General features: G+C 35.5%; 1 protein-coding gene across 1 annotated transcript; it reads left to right on the forward strand.

The window, feature by feature from the left end:
• The first annotated feature begins 205 nt into the window (after positions 1 to 205).
• On the forward strand, positions 206 to 1,758 carry LOC104098319 (BOI-related E3 ubiquitin-protein ligase 1-like). The gene is made up of 2 exons (XM_009605019.4): positions 206 to 914; positions 1,010 to 1,758. Exons 1-2 carry the CDS (start codon positions 345 to 347, stop codon positions 1,610 to 1,612), a joined length of 1,173 nt encoding a protein of 390 aa, XP_009603314.1. The 5' UTR covers positions 206 to 344; the 3' UTR covers positions 1,613 to 1,758.
• Positions 1,759 to 26,886: the final 25,128 nt, after the last annotated feature.

The raw sequence follows: 26,886 nt of genomic DNA on the forward strand, positions 1-26,886 counted from the left end.
GAATGCGCTCGATGCACAAAAGTGGATCTATTCAATTAATTATCACTACATCTGGAATGATTCGCCTAATTCTACTTTTCCCATAATCTGATTTAAATAATAGAAAAACTCGATGTCATTAATTTATTAAAAAAGTTGAGTGATCTATTGAATGGTTGTTGCAAACGCAGGCAATCCCTTTAGTTTTACTAATTTCAAAAGCATTTCGTATCGGTATTCGCGCTACATCTATGACTTTTCTCTCTCTAGGTTTCTTTGACTTTATCCTCTCTCTGTCCAAAAACCAAACGCTTAAATAAAGGCAAAAGGCCATTCTTGCTTCTCTAGTCGCCAACTCCATTTGCATGCTCTCTCTTCCCTTTTCCTTTCTCTCCACATTCTCCCCATATATCTCTTCTCTAAAGAACAATTTGAAACCAAAACGAAAGGTGAAGAATCAGAGATCAAAGAGGTTTTTCATGGATGTTGAAGCAAGACATCTCAATCTTTTTCCTCTTCAGCAACAGCAAATCATCTCAAATAGGTATAATACCCAGATGGGGGTTTCAGAGAAAATTGCAGAGAATTTGGTAAATTCTAATCTGGGGACTGGATTTACATATAATACCCAGATCGGTACCGGTTTACCTCTTGCGGTGCCAATGTCAGAAAACTTGTTGCCCATTCATCAAACTTTTGTTTGCGATTCTGTTCAGCCGAAGACATCGATGAACACTGACAGTGGCCTTACCTTTAATCTGCCGACAACTGATGTCGCTCCGAGGAAACGTTCAAGAGATTCACTCAATCATCAGTTCGCTACATGTAGTACTGCTTTTGCTACCGGCCCTCAAAAACCATCATTTGTCGGTGATGACGTTTTGCCGCTCGTTCAACAGTATCAGTTGGATATCAACTCCATTATTTCTCATCATGTAAGTTTTTCTTAAAATATATCACAATTTGAAAAAAAGGGGCTCTTTTTTTATCATTTCTTATGTGCTGATGTGGTTTATTTATTTATTTACAGACCAAAAAGATAAGATTGGAACTAGAAGAACAACAGAAACAGCAAGCGAGAATGCTGGTGTCAGCGATTGGTGAAAGGGTGATGAAAAAAATGAATGAAAAAGATGAACAAATACAGAGAATGGGGAAGATGAATTTGGTTTTACAAGAAAGAGTGAAGAGCCTTCACGTTGAAAATCAACTGTGGAGGGACTTAGCACAAACGAACGAAGCCACAGCCAATTCGTTACGTAACAACTTGGAACAAGTCCTGGCACACGTTAGCGACGAGCGCCTCTCCGCTGGAACAGGGGTCGCCGCCGCCGCCGCAGGTGTGGTGGAGGAAGACGTCGAGTCGTGCTGCGGTAGCAGCGACCACGGGGAGGAAAAAGAGGAGGAGGAGGAGGAAGTGCGCACGTTAGCGGGGGAGGCGCAGGGTAAGGGGGAGGGTAAAAGTAAAAGTAACAGAATGTGCAGGAGGTGTGGAGAGATGGAATCCTGTGTGTTGCTGTTACCGTGCAGGCATCTGTGCCTCTGCACAGTTTGTGGATCCAGTTTACAGCAAACTTGCCCTGTGTGTAATTCTAATATGAATGCCACCGTGCATGTTAACATGTCGTCTTGATCTATGCACACAAGAAAATTTTCAACAATGAAGAAAAAAAGATAGAGAAAAATAGAGTTGCAGATTTTGTTGATCTTACAAGTGTCAGGCTTACTGTAAATTCCCTTTGGATACTAGTAAACGAATTGTTCATTCTTTGATCTCCACACACCCTTTTTATTTTATCGCTTTAATTATGTGGTATTCGAAATTTAATGTATTAAAAGTCTACTGATTTGGAAATACCGAATTTACTATGTTGGAAGTTTTACTGATATAAGAGTCGCCGAATAGATTCACAAAAACAAAATATTACGTTTCAGTCTCTATCAAGTTGAGTTGCCTATATTAATCCTTAATCAAGTTGAGTTGTCTATATAATCTATTGAAAAAGCTATCAACTAAGAGGTTCTTATTCTTTCTTATTACCAATTTAAGTTGAAAAATCATAATTTCTTAAAAATATCAGAGTTTGTACGTAGCACAACTTTTGTGAGGCAGCAGAACATGAGAATGGATTAGCTTTAGAGATACTTTTTTTCCTTTGATTTCACTTCCATAGACGTTGGACATTTTAATCAATCTCTGAATAAAGTTTGGATGCATGCCCAACTTTTGCAAAGAAAACCTACTTTTGAAATGGCTCGTGGCACATCTTTGGGAAAAATGTGGTCCTCTTGAATTAGGTACTTTGCACTGCCCTGCGCTAAGGGCATATTGACATTAATGACTCTTTTACAATGTCATATGACTTTTCTTGCTCATTTATGGTGGTGATTTAAAGAGACATTTTTTTTGTGGGGGGCAGTGGGATGGGATTGGGAATTGGGATTTTGCAGCACACATGTTAGAGTGGTACTGATTTATTTATTTGCTTGGGTGAGATGTCCAAGATGCTGAAAAGAGAAGGATTGCAGTATACTTATTCACTATTTTATAAATATATTTTCACTTGTAATTATCTTAATACCCGTAGGCGTGTAAAATTTACGGAATTAAATAAATTAATTTGTATTATATTTTAAATTCAAAATATATTAGTCCAAATAAATTTATTGGGCTAATATAATTGGATTAAGTATATAAGTCCGATATAGATGGACTTAATAATTCAGTCCAAGATCATTGGGCTACAAGTGATGAGCCCACTTCATTAAGCCCAATATGCCATCTTCCTAGAGACCCAGTTTAGTGCCAGTGTCAAATGACGTGGCACGCCAAGTCAAACGAAAAAGTTCAAATAAATTTATTGGGCTAATATAATTGGATTAAGTATATAAGTCCGATATAGATGAACTTAATAATTCAGTCCAAGTTCATTAGGCTACAAGTGATGAGTTCACTTCATTAAGCCCAAGATTCCATCTTCTTAAAGGCATAGTTAGGTGTCACGTGTCAAATGACGTGGCACGCCAAGTCAAACGAAAAAGTCAATAGGATCATGCCACTTATCAAAATGACAAGGCATGCCACGTCAAATTAAGAGGCCAATAAAATCACGGCACATGTGTAAGTGACATATTCTGGCCAATCAAATACGTCCTTGTCACACATCAATTTGATTGGTCGGAAAGAGTTTGTTCTTATCATAACTTTTTCCTCCCACAACTATAAATTGAAGTTATAACAAGAAGCAAGAGAGAACTCGGGGATCAAACGCCGTATATTTCTCTACAAGTTTCAAGCTTCAAGCAATCAAGTTCAAACTCAAGAACGAAGAACAAATCAAGATTCAAGGAGTATGAGTTTAAATCAAAGTTCGTGCTAGTTGAATTCAAGATCATCATTCGCGACAATAAACTACATATTCAAGATCAAGCTCAAAGGCCATTGGATTTATTTACTATTGGAAATAAGAATCAGAGGATTCATAGAGATTGTACACTCATATTATTTGAAATCAAATACTATGATTGTTGCAATATTTTTTGATCTAGATTATTTTTTTGACGCAAATTTATTGTCTACAAATTTTGGCACGCCCAGTGGGACAATCTCTACCTCTCATCTCAACTTTTTAATCACCAAAGTTCAAGAACATCGAAATGGCTTCAAAGAAGATTAACTCTAAATCGACATCATTTAAGGTTGCTAATTCCAAGTTCTACACTAAAATAGAAAACATTCTCGATGTTACCTTTGGAAGATTTGGGCTAGTTACAAGGAGTAAAGCAAACTCTTTAGGACAACAAACACTCCAAGTGTTGTCCGCGTCATCACAAAGAGAAAGATCCTCAACAAGCACGACCCAAAATTGGGACGACATCGCCAAAAGGATTGAAAAAGTTCTCCCCTAACTTAGTTTATCTAAGTCCAAGAAACCTTTCATGAAAGCCGATGATGATGACTTGAGCGCTGGATCTACTCTAGCCTCCATTAATGCGACCTCTAAGTTCTATCCCAATAATGATTTATACCATTCTTCATTCTCTACGGTGATCATGCAAGTCATGGTTATTGAAGCTTCTACCGTAGAAGAACAACTTGCAAATTTGACGAAAGTAGTTGAAGGCTTGTCAAAGAGCGTAAAGATCAAGATGCTAAACTTTCCAAGTTAACAAATAAATTAGATAGTATAGTAGAAGGAGAATCCAGACAAACACCTTTAAATCTTCAAAGGTCACAAAAAAAGGAGACTCTTTCGAAAAGTAAGTAACGACAACCAAGGAGATCCAAATCTCCGTTGAAGGACTGATTCCCATTGAAAGATTAAAGGATTTCATCATGGAGGCTATCAAAGATAAGCCTGAGTCGTCGTCCAAATTATCTCTCACATATTCAAAGTCGTATACGCAAAGAATTGATAACTTGAAGATTCATGTTGGTTATCAACCTCCTAGGTTGCAATAATTCGACGGCAAGGGAAATCCGAGACAACATGTAGCATATTTTGTTGGAACTTGAAACAATGCTGGAACGTACGAAGATTATCTTGTCAAACAGTTTGTTCGTTCTCTCAAAGGTAATGCATTCGATTGGTACATAGATCTTGAACCTGGTTTTATTGATAGTTGGGAGCAGCTGGAGCAAGAGTTTCTCAATCATTTCTATAGCACAAGGCGTATCGTAAGCATGATAGAACTTACAAACACTCATCAAGGAAAGGATGAGCCAGTTATTGACTTCACCATCCGCTGGAAGAGCTTAAGCCTCAACTGCAAAGATTGCCTTAGCAAAACTTTTGTCATCGAAATGTGCATTCAAGGCATACATTGGAGTCTTCGTTATATCTTACAAGGCATAAAGCCCAAAACATTTGAAGGACTAGCAACTCGTGCACATGATATGGAATTGAGTATGACTATAAGTGGAGATCAAAGGTTTCCTGACTTTGAGCCTCATGATAAAATAGAAGCAGCCGATGCTGAGAATGGGGGCAAGTATTCATCCGAAGATGAAACTGAAGAGTCCATACAAGTTGTAATGCTCCTCAACAAACGAGCCTAAACTACAAGTCGTAACGCTCCTTAACGCACGAGCCTAAACTGCAAATTATACTGCTCCTCAATGCACAAGCCTAAACTGAAAGTGATAATGCTTCTTGGCACATAAGTCTATATTGTATGTCATGAGCTCTCCAAATTTGAACTAATCTTTAAGACATAAAGCTCTTCAAATTCGAGTAAAGTCTTCAAGTTGTAAAGCTCTTCAAAGTTGAGCAAAGTGTTCAAGTCGAAAACTCTTCAAATTAGAGCTGAGACTCAAGTCGGACGCTCTTTAAAGTCGAGAAAAGACTTCAAGTCGCAAAGCTTTTCAAATTCGAGGCAAAGTTCAAGTTACAAAGCTCTTCAAAATTGAGCAAGTCTTCAAGTTGTGAAGAATTTCGAAACATAAGCTAAGTCTTCAAATTATTATGCTCCTAGTTGCACGAGCCTAAACTGTATGGCATGGAGCTCTTCAAATTTGAGCAAAATCTTCAAGTTGCAACGCTTCTCAAAATACGAGCTTAAATTACAAGTCGATACGCTCCTTAACGCAAGAGCATAAACTGCATGTTACTCCTAGCCCGAAAGAGTATAAACTGTGTACTACCAAAAAAAAAAGTCCGCTAGGTTAAAAATCTTGAAAGAGGTGGCCAAGGCAAAAGTTAGGACACTTAAAAAACTCACCCATTCTGAACTACTGTATGACTTGATCCTCTTCACCTAGGTACGTAGGCAACTTAGAGTTTCATTTTAAGTTTAGTCGCATAAGTTCAAAAGATCGAGCTGAGATACCATTGTTCTATTGAACTTTTGACCCTATTTGATTTAAAGGGGGAAAGCCTCTATGGTAAATTGGTATCTTCGATGGAATGATTATAGTATTTTAGGAGGCTACTAAGTATTTGCATTGAAGCCCGGAGATTCACGATGTCTTCATGTTTGCCAAATCTTTAAGTCCACCGGTCTTCAAGTTCGCCGCTCTTCAAGTTGAAATATTTAAGCCCTCCAAGTCTTCAAGTTGAAGTCTTCAAGTCTGTCAGTCTTCAAGTTGAAGTCCTCAAATTCGCTGGTCTTCAAGTTGAAATATTCAAGCACTCTAAATTTTTAAGTTGAAGTATTCAAGCCTTCCAAGTCTTCAAGTTAAAGTATTCAAGCCCTCCAAGTCTTCAAGTTGAAGTGTTCACGTCTGCTAATTTTTCAAGTTGAAGTTTAAAAGTCCACCGCTCTTCAAGATAAAGCATCAAAGTTTGCCAAGTCTTTAAGTCAGTCAAATCTTCAAGTTTGTCAGTCTCCAATTTGAAGTCTGCAAAGTCCACCAAGTCTTCAAAGTTTGCCAAGCATTCAAGTTGAAGTCGACAAGTCCACCAATCCTTCGGATTGAAGCTTTATAATTTTTCAATCTTAAGGTGGACGTTTATATCCCTTTGCACCTTAAGTTAGCCTCTTTGTGGGTTTGTCCTTAAAAGGAACTATAATTTTTCAATCTTAAGGTGGACGCTTAAGTCCTTTTGCACCTTAAGTTGGCCTCTTCGCGAGTTTGTGCTTAAAAAGAACTATAATTTTCCAATCTTAAGGTGGACGTTTAAGTCCCTTTGCACCTTAAGTTGGCCTCTTCATGGGTTTGTCCTTAAAAGTGATAGCATCCTAGGAAGCTCAACTTTATCCAAGGACAAGGATGAAGCTTTAGAATCTCAAGTTAAAAGGTTGCAAATCAAGGTCCTTGGACTTTAGGAGCGAATAAATAAATTGTTAGTTAGGAGGAAGAGCTCAAGGATAAAGGATATGAGTTGTCTAGGTATTATAATTATTTTATGGTCCAAATTCATGTCCAAGAAGAGGTGGATTAGATTCCAAGAGACATCCTCTGAAGAAGGTCCAAATCAGGCCATTGTTGGACCTATTTGGCACCTAAAATGTGTCCAAATTTACAGCCCAATAAGTCTTACATGAAGTTATTTTTTTATAACATAAAAAGGACTTACTTGCTGCCTAAGAAAGGTTCAATAGGTGTGATAGAAGTTGGGTACAAGCTGGTGCCAAGTTGCTTGCAAGTTGCCTTCAAGATTTTCAAGATTTCCAAGATCCTATCCAAGATTGGTTTGGGACTTTTAAGATTTTATCCTAGATTAGTTTTAACTTATTTCCATATATTTTGGTACTAGATTTATTGCTTTCCTAGGTAGTTAAGGTTATGTTTTTCTTTTCCTAAGATTGTTGGAGTTACTTTCCAAGATTGAATTGGTTTTTATTTCCTAGTATTTTTTTTTTCCTAAGGTAGTTGGACTTGTTGTCCAAAGTAATTTTGGACTTTATTTTCTTATTATTTTAGGTAGAATTTCGTGATCCTATCCCTATATAAAGGGGTGTCTTCTTTATTTTTAGGGGGAGATTATTATAGACTATTATCAATAAAAATTGTGAGATTTTTCTTGCAATCTTGTGTGTGGCTACTCTTAGATTTATTCTTCAACCTTCAAGACTCAACTTAAGGTGGTAAGATTAAACCCTATTCGAAATCTTATATCACTTCTAGGTATTCAAGAAAAGTAATAAGTTTAGGCTTATTGTTGTTCTTGTTATTCTAAATGGTCGGGTTTCATAATCTATCTCTTATTTTTAATTCTCTACCAAAGGTGATTAGTTCTTCGTTAGCTAATTGTTGTTGTTAGGATTCAACTTCAAGAATAGACTTTTTGAATTCAAGAAACTATTTCTTGAATTCAATCTATCTTTAATTTCTATCTTCTTTTTTGTTTCTTTACCTTCTTTTAGCTTCCACACATTTCTTGATTTTCTTATTTTCTTTAATAGTTCTTGGACCCCTATTGTGTTGTTATAAAAAAGGATCTGTAATTTTCTAATCTTAAGGTGGTGGACATTTAAGTCCTGTTGCACCTTAAGTCGGTCTTATTGCGAGTTGATCCTTCTATATGTTGTTGAGAATTAGCCCTTCTATATGTTATTTTGGATTTGTCCTTCTATATGCCGTATGAACCTATACACCATGAGAGTAATCTCTCCGATATTCGGACAGGGATGAGTATCTATCTCTTCACATCCTGAGAATAATCTCTCCGATATTCGAGCAGGGATGAGTGTCCATCCCTTTACACCCTAAGATCACTTTCTTCATGCCTGAATAAGTCCGTTAAACAAGAACATATCTTTCTTGATTGACCTAAAAAAAAAGAAGAAAAAGAAAACCAACAAAGGAAGAAAAGCAAAAGAAAAGAAGAAGAAATTGCTTTGCATCAATGCTTCCAAGTCATCTAAAGTAGCTTTGCAAAGGCTGAAATTGGTGTTAATAGAATGACGCATATGATATTTATAGATGTCAGAAGGTGATGTTAAAAAGTAAAGTGGCGATGTGGGATAGCTGCTCTAATCAGACTCCAGAAAGGATTCAAATTATAAGAGTTATTCTCCTGATCGGAAAGGATTTCCACGAGGCGGTGAGTATTTCCTGCTTACGAGCAGATTTGCAAAAAGGTCTTGGAGTTATAATAAAACAAGGAAAATATCTTAGTAGGTGTATTAGTATTGGCATGCAAGACAAATCCAATTCCTTTGATGATTGCAACTTACGTACGTGGACGAGCTGGACTATATCGCGAACTGCCTTGTTCTTAGGCAATCAAGTTGATGTCCCTACAAATTTAATATTGATCTACGTGAAAAGGAAGCATTTTACTTTGTTGAAAACTTGGGATGACCCGATAGGTCATCTTATATTTCAGAATTTAATTCTGTATTTCGAGATCTCAAAAATCTCATTTTTAGTCTTTTTCGATTTGCGTGTACAGTCTGGGTCTTCTTTCGGAAGGCTTATATGTTAAAAACTGATAAAAATAAGAATTTTGCCTTAAAAATTTATTTAAGTTGACTTCGATTAACGTTTTGAGCAAACGGACCTGGATCCATATTTTGATGGTCCCGGTGGGTCCGTATCGTAATTTGAGACCTGGGCGTATACCCAGAATTAAATTCGGAGGTCCCTAACCCGAGTTATTGATTTTTGTTGAAAATTGAAAGTTTGAAAGATTTATGATAATTAAGAATCGACTAATGTTTGGATTTATTGATACCGGGTCCGTATTTTGGTTTTGGAGTCCGGTACAGGTCCATTATAATATTTATGACTTGTCTGTCGAATTTGGTGAGAAACGGAGCTGATTTGACGTGATTCAAACGTTCGGTTGTGAAAATAGAAGTTTTAAAGTTTTCTTGATATCATTTGATTTGGTGTCCGATTCATGGTTCTAGGCGTTATTTTGGTATTTTGATCGCACGAGCGAGTTCATATGAGGTTTTTGGACTTGTGTGCATAATTGGTTTGGAGCCCCGAGGGCTCGGGCGAGTATCGGATAGGCTACGAGTATTTTGAAACATAGAAAAATCTGGGTTTTTTTGGCTTCAGTTGTTATCTGGTGTTTTCTTCTTCGCGTTCGCGAAGGTACTCTTGCGAACACGAAGAATAAACTGGGGCAGGGTGATTTTCTTAATCGCGAATGCGGTAGCTGGGTCGCGAACGCAAAACAATGGGGGCCTTACTCTTCGCGAACGCGACCAGCTCATCGCGAACGTGTAGCTTTAGGGACTTGAGGGAGGGGTCAGTCATTCTTCTATGCGAACGCGAGCATTGACTCGCGAACACGAAGGCCAGGGGAAAGTAGCCTTGCGAACACGAAAGCCACTCGGGCTGCTGCTCATCACGAACGCGGTAGCTGGGTTGCGAATGCGAAACAATGAGGGCCTTACCCTTCGCGAACGCGACCAGCTCATCGCGAACGCGTAGCTTTTGAGACTTGGGGGAGGGGTCAGTCATTCTTCTACACGAACGCGAGCATTGGCTCGCGGACGTGAAGGCCAGGGGGAAGCAGCCTTCACGAACGCGAAGGAAGACTCGCGAACGCGAAAGCCACTCGGGCTGCTGCTATTCGCGAACGCGGCAGGCCCTTGGCGAACACGAAGAAGGCCTGACGCCCAGACCTTAAAACAGAACCAAAACGGGATTTTACCCATTTTTCATAAACTCTCCATTAGAGCTCGGCCTGGGTGCGATTTTAAAGAGAAAACTCAACATCAATTCAAATGTTTGTACTCTTTAACTCATTTTCTTCCATTTCTAACATCACCCATTAAATTTCTAGCCCTAATCTTTATTCTTTCATGGTAGAAAATTAGGTATTTAGGAAGAATTGGGTATTTTTTGTAAATTGGGGATTTAAACCTCAATTTGTGGTCGGATTCCGAAACTAATTATATAATCGGGCTCGGGGGTGAATGAATAAATAGATTTTGGTTCGAACCTCGGGTTTTGACCAAATGGGACCGGGGTCAATTTTTGACTTTTTGGGGAAAAGTTTGGGAAATCTAAATTTATGCTAGCAATAATTGATATTATTGTGTCATTTGTGGATAGATACAAGTAGTTTGGAGGTAGATTCTAGAGGAAAAGTTGTGATTGAGCATTGAGTGGCCTTTGGAGCGAGGTAAGTGTTGTGTCTAATCTTGACTTGAGGGAATTAGGAACCCTCAGAGTATTTGCTATGTGAATTTCATGTGAGTGGCGTACATGTAAGGTGACGAGTGCTTATGCGCCGCCGAATTATCTGTTTTTCCCTGTTTCCCAGTTCTTCTTATATTATCTCTTTCCCTGTCTTATTTGTTATACGCTCTAAATGTGTTTATATGCCAAATTGCTATTTGTAGTCATTGTTTTCTCCTGTTCATAATATTAGTTCTTTTCATGGTTTCATAATCTCCTACTGTTTTCTCAAGTTAGTTTATCTGTATCTTGTAGTTGTAAATTCTGGATTGGTCTCACTATGTAGTATTACTTATTCGGATTATCATATTGTACAAGGTTTCCTATTTGTTCAGTTTGGTGTCTTGGAATTGTAATAGGGTTTTTTTATGATTTGAATTGTGAATTTGTACTATATGGTGGGATCGGGTTGCATGCCGCAACATGTGGTATAAGGGTGGATTGACACGGTGAAATAAGGGTAAATTATGATACTGATATTGACATATGGTGTGATCAGGTTGCACGCCGCAACATATGTATATGTTATTTATTGTTGTTGATATCGTTAAGGTAAAATAAGGGAGTAATTTGTGTTGTCTGGTGGGATCGGGTTGCGCGCTGCAACAACCTATATGTTTTTATTTCTTGAGCTGTGTTGGTTTTATTTTGATATTTGTATATGAATTATTAAGGATTGGTGATTCTGGACGACACTGGTTTATTCTTGAGGCCGTGGTTATTATTTTTAGTTGACAGTTTAATTTTGTTCAGTATTCACATTTTCTGTCATTATTATACACTGCGTTCAGGTTGTAGAGTAGGTGACCCGCCTTAGCCTCGTCACTACTTCATGGAGGTTAGGCTCGGCACTTACCAGTACATGGGGTCGGTTATACTGATACTATACTCTGCACACTGTACAGATTTTGGAGACGGTCCCAGCAGCGGCCACTAGAGAGCTCAGATTGGACAGCTTGCAGAGTTGTTGCTCAGCGCTCGCAGTTCCTGAAGTCTCCGTCTTTATTTTTATTTAGCTGTGTATTTTTATTCAGACAACTTTATATTTATTTCAGACCCTTGTATGTATTACTCTAGAAACTCATGTACTTGTGACATCGGGTTCAGGGATTTGTAGCAGATATTTTTACGGTTTTAACTTCCGCATTTATATTTGGATTATTGCAGTCACATCAGTTCTTCTTCATTAATTAAATTTAAATTGTTAAAAAGGATAAATTATTCTAACGTTGGCTTGTCTAACAAGTAAAATATTAGGTGCCATTACGATCCCGATGATGAAAATTTTGGATCGTGACACAACTAAGGCATCAATTGTCTTATTACTGCATGTGAGTGGAAAAATGAATTCCTCACTACAATTTCAAATGCAAAGGAAAAGTTCACTTGCAAACCTTTTGAAATCAATAAGCACAGTTGGTCATTTCATTTAAATTGAGTTATCTAAGATTTGACGTACTACTTTCAAAATAATAACAAAAAAAAAAAAGCTATTACTCTTTTCCTTAATTTGACAGAATGAGCCATTTTAAGCTACAAGTTGAAAGAGGTATGCATGAATTAATCCGGTTAAGCGCTTGTAAGAAGGAAGATACGAATTGTTCCCATAAGTACTTAAGTCTAGTCTTGAAAGCTTTTACCTTCACAGGTATAGGCGTGTAAAATTTATGGAATTAAATTCATAAATTAATTTGGACTATATTTTAAATTCAAGATATATTAGTCCAAATAAATTTATTGGGCTAATATAATTGGATTAAGTATATAAGTCTGATATAGATGGACTTAATAATTCAGTCCAAGTTCATTGGGCTACAAGTGATGAGCCCACGTCATTAAGCTCAAGGTGCCATCTTTCTGGAGGCTCAGTTTAGTGCCATATGTCAAATGACGTGGCATGTCAAGTCAAACGGAAAAGTTCAAATAAATTTATTGGGCTAATATAATTGGATTAAGTATATAAGTCCGATATAGATGGACTTAATAATTCAGTCCAAGTTCATTGGGCTACAAGTGATGGGCCCACTTCATTAAGCCCAAGATTCCATCTTCCTAGAGGCCAATTTTATGCCACGTGTCAAATGACATGGCACGTCAAGTCAAACGGAAAAGTCAATAGGATCATGTCACGTATCAAAATGACAAGGCATGCCAAGTCAAATTAAGAGGCCAATGAAATCGTGCCACATGTGCAAGTGACATATTCTGGCCAATCAAATATGGCCTTGTCACACTTCAATTTGATTGGTCGGAAAGAATTTATTCTTATCATAACTCTTCCCTCCCACAACTATAAATAGGGGTCTTCATAACCCAAAAAAAATACCAGAAGTTATAACAAGAAGTAAGAGAAAGCTCGTGGATCAAACGCCGCAAATTTCTCTACAAGTTTCATGTTTCAAGCTCAAGAACGAAGAACAAATCAAGATTCAAGGAGTACGAGTTCAAATCAAAGTTCGTGCTAGTTGAATTCAAGATCATCGTTCGCGACAACAAACTACATATTCAAGATCAAGCTCAAAGGCCCTTGGATTTATTTACTATTGGAAATAAGAATCAGAGGATTCATAGAGATTGTACACTCATATTATTTGAAATTAAATACTACAATTGTTGTAATATTTTTCGATCTCGATTATTTCCTCGACGCAAATTTATTGTCTACAATACCCACAATATTAATTACTCATTTCAAATAATTTTCTCAAATTCATTAAAAATAATATCAATTAATATAGGTATCATGATAAATTATGTCATTCATTCAATATTTCTTAAGAGATGTGCAAAGTCTATAATAAACGAGTAAAATTGAACGGAGGGAGTATTAAATTTGGTATTTGGTTATTAGCTATTCAAGACAATGTGGCTCCAAAACCAAGCAATTCCCTTACTTTGCAGGCAGATGTAATGATTTGTAAAAGAACAAGTTGAAAAGTAGTATTCATTTCTTGTTTTGATAATCATGCCCAAGCTATCTCTATTAGATCTATAAGTAATACTTCCTCTCTTCAGTTTTACTCGCCTACTTTTGTACCCCTTTTAAAAAATATAAACGAAGTATGTATTTTATAATTTTATTCACAATAATAATAGTATTTTCAAAAGTCTTAAAAAATAATTTGAGGAATAAGTAATTAATGATAAGGGTAAAATAAAAATAAAAAATTATCTTTTTCTTGATTCTGTATAATGAATAAAAATATATTTTTAGCATAATAGACAAGTAAAAATGAAGGAAGAAAATAATACTAATTAGGTTTTCCCTTCCTCACTTTCCAATCGAGATATTCAGACCAATTTGTTGTCTCTCTTCATCAAATATTTGCTTGGTCGTCGAAGTATAACTATGTTTACCAAAATTTAGGTAAGTAAAAAGTAAGCACATAATTCCTCAGTCCCAATTTAGGTGGCATCGCTTGAATTTTGAAAGTCAAACAAATTTTTCTTTGATATTGATTTTTTTTATTTTATGTTTTTTAAATATTTTAAATTGTTAATTATTGTGACTTATAGTAATTTTTAAATATATAAATTTTATTTCAAAAAATTTAAAAATTCTTTGTTCGAATTCACAATCAAGTTTAAAGGTTCTTTTTATCTCATTTATAATTTAAACTCCCTTCTTTTTATCTGATTGTCATCCACTTAATTCCCCATAGTCTAAAAGGATTGCAAAGTAAGTGGTTGATACTTGAAAGGTATATTTGAGAAGCAATGTTTATTTTGAGGACCACTCAACATGAAAATGGAAATGAGCAGGAAAAGCTTTTTGAGTGTATGCCATATAAGATGACTGTTTCTCAGTTAACATGACAATGGGATTGATTGTGACTTTGTGTATCAGGAAAAGTTATACTTAATAGCAGTGGTCACACTCACCTCACTGTTCATTAGACAGATTTAATGAGCCATCAATGCGACCTTTTGTTTCCCTTCTTGGAATCTTCCATTATGAAGGCACAATCTTTTAGGTGTTGTAAAGACAAAACTTATTTGTCAGTGGAAAATTATACTACTACTTTATTTTCTGAATTGGAGGGTTGTATATTTCTTGCTAGTGTCCTCAACAATGATGGCTATCACTAACACCCCATCTTTGTTGATGGTACCATAGACATCTTCCAAGAATTTGACCTTATTCTTTTCTTTTGATAATTTGTCTTTCACTTTCTGGATTTGTTCCAGATTTTCAATTCCAAAATCATCCCTTTCCATCTTCGTGGAAAACCACTCTCCCTTTAATTTTATCTGAAAAGGATTCTCTCATTCAAATTTTATGTGTTTTTAAAATGAAAGAATCATTAACTTCACTGATTGTCAAAATCATTAACTTACTACTCTTTTCCAGTCCTCTTTACAGTATTTTATAGGTGACAGAAAAAAAGAAAAAAAAGATAATCAATGCCGCCCATTCCTTTTTTTTTTTAATTGTCTTTACATTTCTTTACTTTAGCTGTTTTTTTTTTCTTACAATACTACTAGTTGAAATGCTTTTTTGACATTAAACACTTCGGCTATTTTGAAACTCCATATATAGAAGTTTATTATTTCCCGTTCATTTTATGTAAGGATATTTTATTGACTAAAATATTAAAAAATTGAAACTTTATGATCTCAATAAATCATAAATATTTATATAATTATAAAATCAATTCATATTGACAAAATTACTAAATTATTTTTTAATATATAAAAATATGTCACTAAGGTGAGCGTGTTTGCATGTCATATCCATGTGCCAAGTGGCGCCCAAGAATCTGGCACTTTAGATTCAGAAAAATATATAAAAATAGAAAAACCTTTCTGTTTTTCAAAGATAGAAAAAATTAGAAATTACTCCGCCATCCGTTTACTTTTACCTGATATGTATACTAAAAATAGATTTTTATTTTTACTTGTTATTTTATGCATATCAAGATAAGATAATTTTTTTTTCATATTATACCCACAGTATTTATTACTCATTTTAAATTATTTTCTTAAATCCAATAAAATATGCATCAATTAATATGGGTATCGTGATAAATTATACACTTTATTTATTATTTCTTAAGGGGCGTAAAAAGTCAAAACGTGCCAAATAAAAGTGAACGGACGAAGTAGTATATTATATCAGGAAAAAGGAAATTAAATAAAAAAACAGTTGATGAGGGGGTGGGGTCAGGCGTCAGTTAGGCCTACCACGTGTGAAGAGAGAGAGAGAGAGAGGCGCATAATAGCAGAGAAAGAAGATCCTATTGTCGTGGTCCAGAAGACAGTCCAAAGATAAGGCAATGTTGTTTGTGTCGAGTAGAGGTGGGAGATGGGGCCGCACACTGTAACACCACGTGTACTTTTAGAAACATTGGAAAGTGACTCCTTAAAAATCGCTGGTAGATACTGTAACGTCGAAAGAGACATATGATTATGGCGTACGTTAGTGGGGGTTGTTTCCTCTATTTTTTTGTCAGAGCGTGAAGATCGGTTTTGGTTTTCTCAATTTTCACACCCTTCCTCTCCTCTCCTCTCCTTCAATTTGGCAGTCAATGCTGGGTCTTGGACTCTGCTTTAGTTACTGCAAATTTCTTTCTTTTGTGAATTCGGGGTTGTTTTATTGTGGTACATCTTTTATTTATTGGCCGTGCTATATGGGAGCAATTATTTTAATAGTATAAAATTTAACTTAAAATAATATTTCATTAATTTTGATTTATATAAACCTATTTAACCGATGAGTTTCTTTAAACTTGTGATTTTAGATATGACATAACATTTGTGTGTATATAAGACTTTTGAAACTTGTTTTCTTAAGCATATATATAATTTGTGTAGCTGCGAAAACTTCTTATTAAAAGTAATATTTGAATCCTAAAGTTAAGAGTTTTCTTATTAGTAATTGGTTTATTTTTTTTGAAACTAACTAAAAAGAAAATACAAAGTTCATATAAATTGAAACGGAAGGAGTATAGTGTTTGTTTGATAGAAAAAATGACCCCTCGCATATTTAAACCGATATTTGATTGGCAACATTAAATAATATCAATATTAAGTTATGTAATTTTTATGCAAATAGAACATAAAACAAGAATAAAGCAAGGATCAGAAATTTAAAGACAAAAAAACATCTTTTTAAATTGAGTAATCCATATATAATAAATTCTTCATTATAATCAATATAGTATAATATCCCCATAACCTGTAAGTAAATCAAACCAAACCTAACTGCTTTATTCTTTGTCAATTTGCTCTAATAATTACCTTTCAAGACGAGAGTAACATCGGTTCTTGTTTCACATGAAAAAGAGAGGGAGGAAATGTAAAAAAAAGATCTCTTTTTCTATTTTATTATTATTTTTTATTTCTAGTACTAAACAAATAAATTACAACATGGGTGAATGGCAGAAATAGGATACTTTGGTGTTACTATTAATTTTTGGCTCCGAAAAGAAAAGTTGCAGAAGCGAGAACTGAATAGCAACAGATAAAAGACGAAGGAGAAGATAAACGTCGAAGATGAAGGATTTCAATTCTAGGTTCTATAAATTGAAGTTGGTTGTTGCTGAAAATTGATGGGTGTTATTTCTTAATATTTAGATTGTTGTTTTAACACTGATTTCAACCAATTTTATTGAAGAAACAAAATTTCACCATTATTGGAATTAAAGCTTTCGAAGAACAGAAAATTAAGTTTTATGAGTTATTAAAGTTTGATCCAAAATGCCATTCAGATTTGCTGGGTTTGTGATTCGGAATCTATGGTTGAAATTTTAGTACATTTTGTGAAGAATTGAGGAAGCTAGAGTGAAATTTGTTAGCAAAAATGTGATGAACATTGTTGCTCTATTTGTCGAATATTGTTGGTCCACAGGATATGCCGCGCAAAGGTAATGCTTTACATTATATAACTTATGGGCTTTGCGACTTTTGCCTCATAGACAAAATATAACTCAGAGATTTTAAAGCCACAATTTATTTCCCATGAGCAACACTTTACATTACCTTATTGTTCTAACTTGTGAGATAGTCTGCAACACTTGCCTTGTAGGCAAAACTTAGATTAGAGATTTTGAAGCCACAACTTAATTTATGAGATATTTTATAACTCTTGCCTTATAGGTAAAACTTAGCTCACAGACTATAAAATCACAACTTATGTCCCATGTGCACAGATTATACTATTTCATTGTGTTTAATTGGGGTGAATTTTAGTCGGTTCGGTTCGGCGTATCGGTTGTCGGTTTATAAATATACTAAACCGATAACCGAATCGATAAGATATCGATTATCAGGTATCGTTTAGTCGGGTATCGATCCTTATCGGTTCGGTTATCGATTTACCCAATAATAGTAAAAAAATATCCAAAAATTTCATGTTTTTATTATATATAGAAATCGTGATCATACTGTTAAGAGAAAGGAACTGAATTTTTGCTTTTAAGAAAAGAGGGATTAAATTTCAACTTTAGAAAAGAGAATTTTCTTGCATTTGAAAATCCCAATGAATGATCTCAATTTTCAAAGTTATAACTTAGTAGGAGTAATTAAGGAATAAGACATACAACAATCTAATCTTACTAACTATCTCACTAGGGTGAGGGCATAAATCACAGAAAAATAAGAAAATCCTAATCTTGTATATGCTAAGGAATCAATACAACAAAATAAACAATTAGAAAAACTAAAGATTTGAACAATTAATTCTTTAAAGTTTAAAACTAAAAATAATAACTGAAGAATTAAGATGAGAAATTCAGATAAGTTCAAAACTTATTCTAAGGATTAAGGTTTGAAGACGTAGAGTAACTGCCGAGCGAATTGAGAGAATGAAAGAATGAAGTCATAAGGTGGCTTTATATACTTAGTGGGTAAAATTATAAGTTTGATAAAGCTTATTGGGCTTTCGGTTAAACCTGTAACGACCCGGCCGGTCGTTTTGAGTATTTTAGCCCCGATCCCCTAATTTATGCTTCTTCTGTGTTATATTGTAGTTACATGACTCGTCGGGGTGTTTGATTTTGGTTTCGGGAGAGTTTCAGAGTGATATGCGATACATAATCTCTAAGTTGGAAGTTTAAGTCGTAGGAGTTGACCGTAGGTTGACTTGTGTAAAAACGACTCTGGAATGAAGTTTTGATGGTTCCAATAGCTCCGTAGGGTAATTTTGGTCTTAGGCGGATGTTGATTTGGTGGTCTGTAGGTCGTTTCGGTATAAATTGGCAACCGTTGGAAAGTTGCTCTAATATCAACTTGGAAAGTTATTAATAATAATAATAATAATAAACTCGAATAACAAAACTTAATAATCTCAACGACGGTAATATCATAAAATATCCGAGAAAATCAATAATAACACAACTACAACCATCCCAAGAATTTGGTATCAACGAGTACATGATCACTACAGAATCACAAAATACATAGTAAAATCCACAATACACACCGTCTAACGATAGAAAGTGGTAACAGAAATAAACAAAGAGAACTTTAAGGTCTGCGAACGACATAGCAGCTACCTCGTAATCTCCACAAGCTGGTACCGGTGCGAACTCTAGCAATCACCACGCACGGAAGTACCTGGATCTGCACATAAAGTGCTGAGTGTAATATGAGTACAACTGACCCCATGTACTCAACAAGTAACAAACTTAACCTCGGGCTAAAAGCAATGATGATCTTAAGAGAAAATCAGTATCTAACACCAATAATCAATAACAACACATGATATAAAGATCACAACGAAAGTGACTAACTTAAAAGATATCATGTTCAGCTCGTTCACAATTACAGAAAATTAGACATGCTTTATAAGTAAAACAGTCAAAGCCCAATCTTTTACCGAAATCACTAAAATATGAGTTTATCAAGGAAACTATGGTTTTCTAACTTTTCAACAACAAATAAGACATTTCATTTATCATATGGCATGAGAAAAATACATCTATATGCCTACCTGTCAAATATACATATCAAGTCAATAACATCACAACGAAGTCATCGGTATACTCACACTCAGCACACTAACGGTGCCTGGCACAATTGCCCCTCACCATAACACACACAACCACACTTAGCACTGTACGGGTGCCTGGCACAAATGCCCCTCACCAAAGCACATATATAATACTGTGCCTCACTGTAATCTCAGACTCCGGAGAGGCGGATCTTTACCCAAACGCTAATCATCAATCAATATAACTGTTGTGGCATGCAACTCAATCCAATATACCTCATAACACGGCTCTATGGCCCACATCAATCATCAACTGCTCAAGTCTCAATGGCTCACATCTCATAGGACTCACCTCAAACAATATCACATATAGAAGGCGACAACAACATGTGATATGGCATATAAGTAATGTACAAAGACTGAGATATAACATGTGGATGAAGAATTATGTCCGAGAATATAACTACTATTAAGGCAAATAGCTCGAACAACAAGAATTGCCCTATCATGTCTCAAACAAATAAACACATAGCCTAGAAATAATTTCTAACATGAATCATAACTCAATTAATTATATGAGTAGAGAAAACATAGATATAACGAGGCATGAAAGCATACAAGTCTTATAATAACTTAAAGTCTACCCGAATCATAAATATTCCGATGTACGCACACACGCCCATCACCTAGCACATGCGTCACCCCCAAAATATTTTTAGTATCATAGTCCATAGGGATAATTACCCTCAAACCAAGTTTAGATATGTTACTTATCTCAAAGCGTGTGAATCAATATTCCAAAAAGTACTTCCCACGCGACTCGGTCTTCGAGCGACTCAAATCTAGTCAAAGCAACTCAATATCATCAATAAAAGCCATAGAAACAAGCCCAAACAGTAAAGCTGTGATCTTGAATCAATTATGCAAAGTCAATCTAAAAAGTCAACTCCGGACCCGCATTCTGGAACTCAACAAAACTCACAAATTCCGAACGCCCATTTGGATACGAGTCCAAATGTATGTGTTTCATCCAATTCCAACCTAAAATTGACCTTCAAATCATCTATTTTTACTCTCCAATATTATAGTAAAAAAATGCCCAAATTTTACCTTTAATTAATATAAATAGGTGTAATAATTCATGTGTAATTAATATCTAACACCAAAATCAAGTAAAGATTACTACCCCTTCAATTGTAATGAAAAGCCCTCCAAAAACCGCCTTTAGTCGAGCTCCACAACTTCAAATAATGAAAAATGATCAAGCCCTTCAAAATATAAAGTCTGCCCAGCGATTCCTCATTTACGGTCCAAATCATTGCACCCGCGGTACCTCATTTGCGAAAATTCTATCGCAAATGCGGAAGTCACTAATCCTCTCGACCAACCGCTTCTACGAACACCAAGCCACATTTGCGGCACCGCTTCTGCGGGAGTCCTTGCGCTTTTGCGCCAACACATCTGCAATCTATTTTATGCATCTGTGGGCTCAGCCTACCCAGCAAGCACCGTATTTACGGCCACCCTGACCGTTTCTGAGGTCTCGCATGTACGGCCCAGTCATCGCAGATGCGAAAGCACTAGAATTCAAAAATTCTTTAGCAATGCCAACATAGTCCAAAATGATCCGAAATCAATTCGAAACACACCTTAGGCCCCCGGGACCCCGACCAACCACATCGATCAATCCCAAAATATAACATAGACCTACTCGAGGCCTCAAATTACATAAAAAATATCAATACTATGATTCACACCTCAATTCAAATCTACAAAACTAATGAACTTTCAACATCCAAAACTCATACCGAATCACATTAAATCATCGGAATGACCTCCAATTTTGCATACAAGTCCCAAATGACACAATAGACCTATTTCAACTCCCAAAACTTTAATTCGAACCTAATATCAACAAAGTCAACTCCCCTATGAACCTTCCAAACTATCAACTTTTTAACTTTCACCAAATAGAACCAAATCAACATACGGAACTCCAAATTCAGATCCGAACAAATACCTAAGTCTAAAGTCACCATACGAACCTATTGAAACCATCAAAATACCATTCCGAAGTTGTCTATGCAAAAGTCAAACTCCGGTCAATTATTACAACTTAAGCATCCAACATTGAGACTAAGTGTCCCAATTTAACCTAAAATATTTTTGAAACTAGACCAACCTACCCCGCAAGTCACATAATCACAAATGCACATGTGTAAAGCATCAAATAGGAGAAACCAAACTAAAATACTCAAAACGACCGGCCGAGTCGTTTCAGCCTCGCAGCGCCTAGCCATTTTTTCAGCCTTTTTAATTTTCTTCACTTTGTGTACGTCAATTTGATCTTTGACCCCCAGACTCGATTCCGGTTAAATGTTTTAGACTTCTACTGAGACTTAGAATCTACAAAGTGTCTATTTTTAGCTCCAAAAATGTATCTTAGCTTGAAATATCAACCTACACGAAAAAAATATAATGAGTATAAATTCTTCACATTTCAACTCAAATAAAACTAAAGTACAGTCAACAATAGGTACAAATATATCCAAAAACTCGTATCTCTAGCTTACCATCAATACCTTACACTTAGATCATTGATCGTCCTCAAGAAATACAAACTACACTTCAAATAAAGATGACTTTTTCATGAAATTTTCCAAACTTGTCATGCCAAAAATATTTAAATCAGATAAAGCACCATACTGTAACATCCGAGCCTCAAGACTCTACTCAAAAGTAACAATTTTTTAGAATTCACTTATTTACTCTAATAAAGAAGCCAAAGACATCACATTTTATTTTGCAAGTAACGTGTCCCTCATAACTACAACAGAGTAGTCCCATATACATAAGATTCAAGAGCAATTAGGGAGTCAGAATAAAATGCTTAGGCTTGCCCGTGGTATAATTACCTACTAATTTAAACTCACTCAGTCAAAGATAAATCAGATAAAGCACCATACCGTAACATCCGAGCCTCAAGACTCTACTCAAAAGTAACAATTTTTTAGAATTCACTCATTTACTCTAATAAAGAAGCCAAAGACATCACATTTTATTTTGCAAGTAACGTGTCCCTCATAACTACAACAGAGTAGTCCCATATACATAAGATTCAAGAACAATTAGGGAGTCAGAATAAAACGCTTAGGCTTGCCCGTGGTGTAATTACCTACTAATTTAAACTCACTCAGTCAAAGATAAATCAGATAAAACACCATACCGTAACATCCGAGCCTCAAGACTCTACTCAAAAGTAACAATTTTTTAGAATTCACTCATTTACTCTAATAAAGAAGCCAAAGATATCACATTTTATTTTGCAAGTAATGTGTCCCTCATAACTACAACAGAGTAGTCCCATATACATAAGATTCAAGAATAATTAGGGAGTCAGAATAAAACGCTTAGGCTTGCCCGTGGTGTAATTACCTACTAATTTAAACTCACTCACTCAGTCTAATAAAGAAGCCAAAGACATCACATTTTATTTTGCAAGTAACGTGTCCCTCATAACTATAACAGAGTAGTCCCATATACATAAGATTCAAGAACAATTAGGGAGTCTGAATAAAATGCTTAGGCTTGCTCGTGGTGTAATTACCTACTAATTTAAACTCACTCAGTCAAAGATAAGCGGGACTTATTTTATCGTAATGCAAGTTGCAGGGTGGATATAATACAATTTGGATAATAGTGATTAATCCCTAAGCACTTCAATACATGCAACTTTACCAATTCAAAGTACTCTTAAACGAGCAACACTTCTCCAACCTTCAGATCAAAATAACGCCAAGTTTTTATTTTATTAGTATAACTAAAGCAAGAGTTATCACTAGCAAAGAATAGTATTTTTTCTTTTAATCTTTAAAACACCAAATCTTTTTTTTCTAATTTCTGTTATTTTCTTTTTTCACATGCTTTTTTTCCTTTCAATTCTGTATAGGTGACTCTCACAATTCTTTTACAATCGTGCACCTTTTTCTTTTTTTATTAGTTCTACTCAAAACCCAACAAAAACTTCACTTAGCTTTTACAAGCTCATAACAATTTCAAGTGCTTAAAAAGGTAAACAGTTCGAAAAGATGGCTAATTCAAACAAGGGGTAAGATTGTAGTATGGTTGCAAAGAAATAAGATTACATGCTCAATATGGCTAAATAGATACACAATATTGTTGGTATTATTTATAATGCAAAGTCAAAGATTTCTTTTTGAAATCTATTTACCACCAATAGCCATGGGTCTTTTTATTTTACAAGTGTCCTATCAATTTTCAAGTGGTTTCTTGCATGAAACCTTAAAGTCAAGTGTTGAAGGGCTTTGACAAGTGGCTATGCAAATCTACCATGTGTCTTCATGCATGGAAGATTAGGTACACTTGTTAATATAGAAGCCAAGTGGATTAATATATTTGGACAAGTGTTAAAAGGGTCTCCACACTTCTCATACATGCAACTTCCCTAATTACCTATAAATAGGTTGTGGATTAGCCATCATAACCAACTTAATTCTTAACCAAGAATTCATCTTGCTAATCATTACTTTCTTCCTACAATATTTTTAATTTCTGTAACAGCTACAGATTAATTCCTTCATCTGTAACTGTCCAATAGCTTTGCCTATAAAAAGGCAGTCTTCTTTGTGAACTATCCAACACAGAAAATACCTTCATCTTCTCTTCTTTCTGGGCAACTGTTTTGTGTAAATTCTAAACTTCCAGCCATGAGTGCACAAGGTACTGTGGAACCTTGGGGAGCGATCGGTCTTAACGATTTGTACCCAGTCGGACCGAATCAAGGCAGTGGCTTGCCACGACACAGTATTTTTGATAAGTTGTTCTTCTTTCCTTCTTGTTCTTAGTCAATATTATCTACTCATTTTTCTTACAATTTGAAAACAATTTCGCATATAATATTGACTAATGGCCGCCACTTTGAACAAAACACTTCCTGATCTCTCAAAGCTTGAGCCTTTAGATGGAAACAATATAAGCGTTGGTCCCAGAAACTTTTAATTTTCTTTGAACAATTAGAAGTTGATTATGTTTTGTTTAACGGTCCTCCTGCCGATATTGTTGTTGAAAGTTCTAATACTGCTAATACTGTTGTTGCTGATGATGATGCTAAGAAGAAATTTGAAAAGGATAATAAAATAGTGAGAGGGCATATGCTTAACCATATGACTAACCCTCTCTTTAATTTGTTTATAAATTATAAATCTGCTAAAGTCATATGGGACAGTTTGGAGAAGAAATATGGAGCAGATGATGCGGGAAAAAAGAAGTATGTGGTTGAAAAGTGGATTAAGTTTCAGATGATTGATGATAAGCCAGTCATGGAGCAGGTTCACGAGTATGAGAACTTGATTGCTGGTGTTTTAAACGAAGGCATGGAAATGTGTGAGATTCTCCAGGCTAATATTCTTCTTTAAAAGTTTCCACCTTCCTGGAGTGATTACAGGAATCAACTGAAACACAAAAAGAAAAACTTAACTCTTCAAGAACTGATCAGTCACATGAGGACTGAAGAAGCAAACCGTCTCAAAGATGAGGAGTCTGAACGGCTTAAGGATAAGATGAAATCTCTCTCTCTTAATTCTTCTAAAGCTAACCTTGTGGAATCTTATAGTACTTTTGTGAAAGACAGATTTAATGAAAAACAGAAGAAAGGCCAGAAGAAAGGACATGTGAAGAAGCAGAATTACTTCAATAAGCCGGAGGGCCATATTCAAAAGTCTAAAGGACCTTGCTATATCTGCAGCAAAATTGGCCACAAGGCTTTGCAGTGCAACCAAAGACAAGGACAAAGCTCAAAGAATGGAGGAAAAGCTCCAGTCCAAGCTAACCTTACTGAGGGTGGTGATGTTATTGTTGCTGTGGTTGTTGAGGCAAACATGGTGGCTAACAAGACTGACTGGATACTGGACACATGCGCTTCAAGGCACCTTTGCGCCAACAAGGAATTGTTTCATGACTTTGAGGAATCTGCTAATGGCGAGTGTGTCTATATGGGTAACTCCACCACAGCTGGAGTTATAGGTAAAGGAAAAATTCTCCTTAAGTTAACTTCTGGAAAAACTTTAGCCTTGAACAATGTTCTGTATGTACCCTCCCTTCGTAGAAACTTAGTTTCTGGTGCGCTTCTCAACAAAGCAGGTCTTAAACTTATTTTTGAATCTGATAAAATTGTTATTTCTCGTGAGGGAGACTTTGTTGGGAAGGGTTACCTTAGTGGGGGTTTATTTGTACTGAACATCGCTCAAGAGATTACTAATAATGCTAGCACTTTCAATTCTGCTTATATTGTTGAGTCTATTGATTTGTGGCATGGTAGACTAGGTCATGTTAATATTTCTTCTATTAAAAGACTTAGAAAAATGAAATTAATTCCTGCAGTTAATGTTGATAATGTTTCTAAGTGTCCTGTTTGTGTAGAAGCAAAACATACCAAAAAACCTTTTAAGAATGTAATCAGTAGAAAAATAGAATTGCTTGAACTAGTATATTCAGACTTAGCAGATTTCAAGAACACTGTTAGTAAAGGTGGAAAGAAATACTACATCACCTTGGTAGATGACTTTTCTAGATACACTAAGGTATATCTTCTTAAGTCAAAAGATGAGGCTGAAAGTATGTTTTTTAAATACAAGGCAGAAGTAGAAAATCAATTAGACAGAAAAATCAAGAGGCTTAGGTCTGACAGGGGTGGTGAATATAGTACTAATACTCTAGAAGCCTTTTGTGAAAAAAATGATATTATACATGGGGTTAGTGCTCCCTATACTCCCCAACAAAATGGTGTAGCCGAACGAAAAAATAGAACCCGTAAGGAAATGATGAATTCTATGCTTTTGAGTTCGAGTTTATTTGATAATATGTGGGGGGAAGCTGTTTTATCTGCATGCTATAATAAAGTCCCTCATAAGAAGTTAGATAAAATTCCGTATGAGTTATGGAAAGGGTTTGCCCCTAACTTGAAAATTCTAAAAGTGTGGGGGTATTTGGCTAAGGTTGGTCTACCTAATTTTAAACAAGTAACTGTTGGACTCAAGACTTTTGATGCTATTTTCATTGGTTATGCTCAGAATAGTGCTGCATATAGATTTATGTCTTTGAATGATAGTTCTATTTGTGAATCTAGAGATGCAGAATTTTTTGAGCATGTTTTTCCATTGAAAAATAATGTGCCTAGTGATGTACCTAATAATGCTTCTACATCTATGTCTGTTAATTCTTATATTGTGCCTTCTTCTAGTGTTACCACTAATGAGCATGAAAATGAACTTAGAAGATGTAAGAGGCGTAGAATTGAAGTTAGCTTTGGTCCTGACTTTATCACTACTTTCTTGACTGAAAATGTTGATCTTGATGTTTTGAATGATGAATT

This window comes from Nicotiana tomentosiformis, chromosome 2 (assembly GCF_000390325.3).
Source record: "Nicotiana tomentosiformis chromosome 2, ASM39032v3, whole genome shotgun sequence".
Lineage (NCBI taxonomy): Eukaryota > Viridiplantae > Streptophyta > Magnoliopsida > Solanales > Solanaceae > Nicotiana > Nicotiana tomentosiformis.

Excerpts from the sequence above, each read along its gene's own strand:
- LOC104098319 (XM_009605019.4), top strand. The coding sequence starts at position 345 with ATGCTCTCTCTTCCCTTTTCCTTTCTCTCCACATTCTCCCCATATATC. Across the intron at positions 915-1,009 it reads ACTCCATTATTTCTCATCAT|ACCAAAAAGATAAGATTGGA; the intron begins GTAAGTTTTTCT and ends ATTTATTTACAG.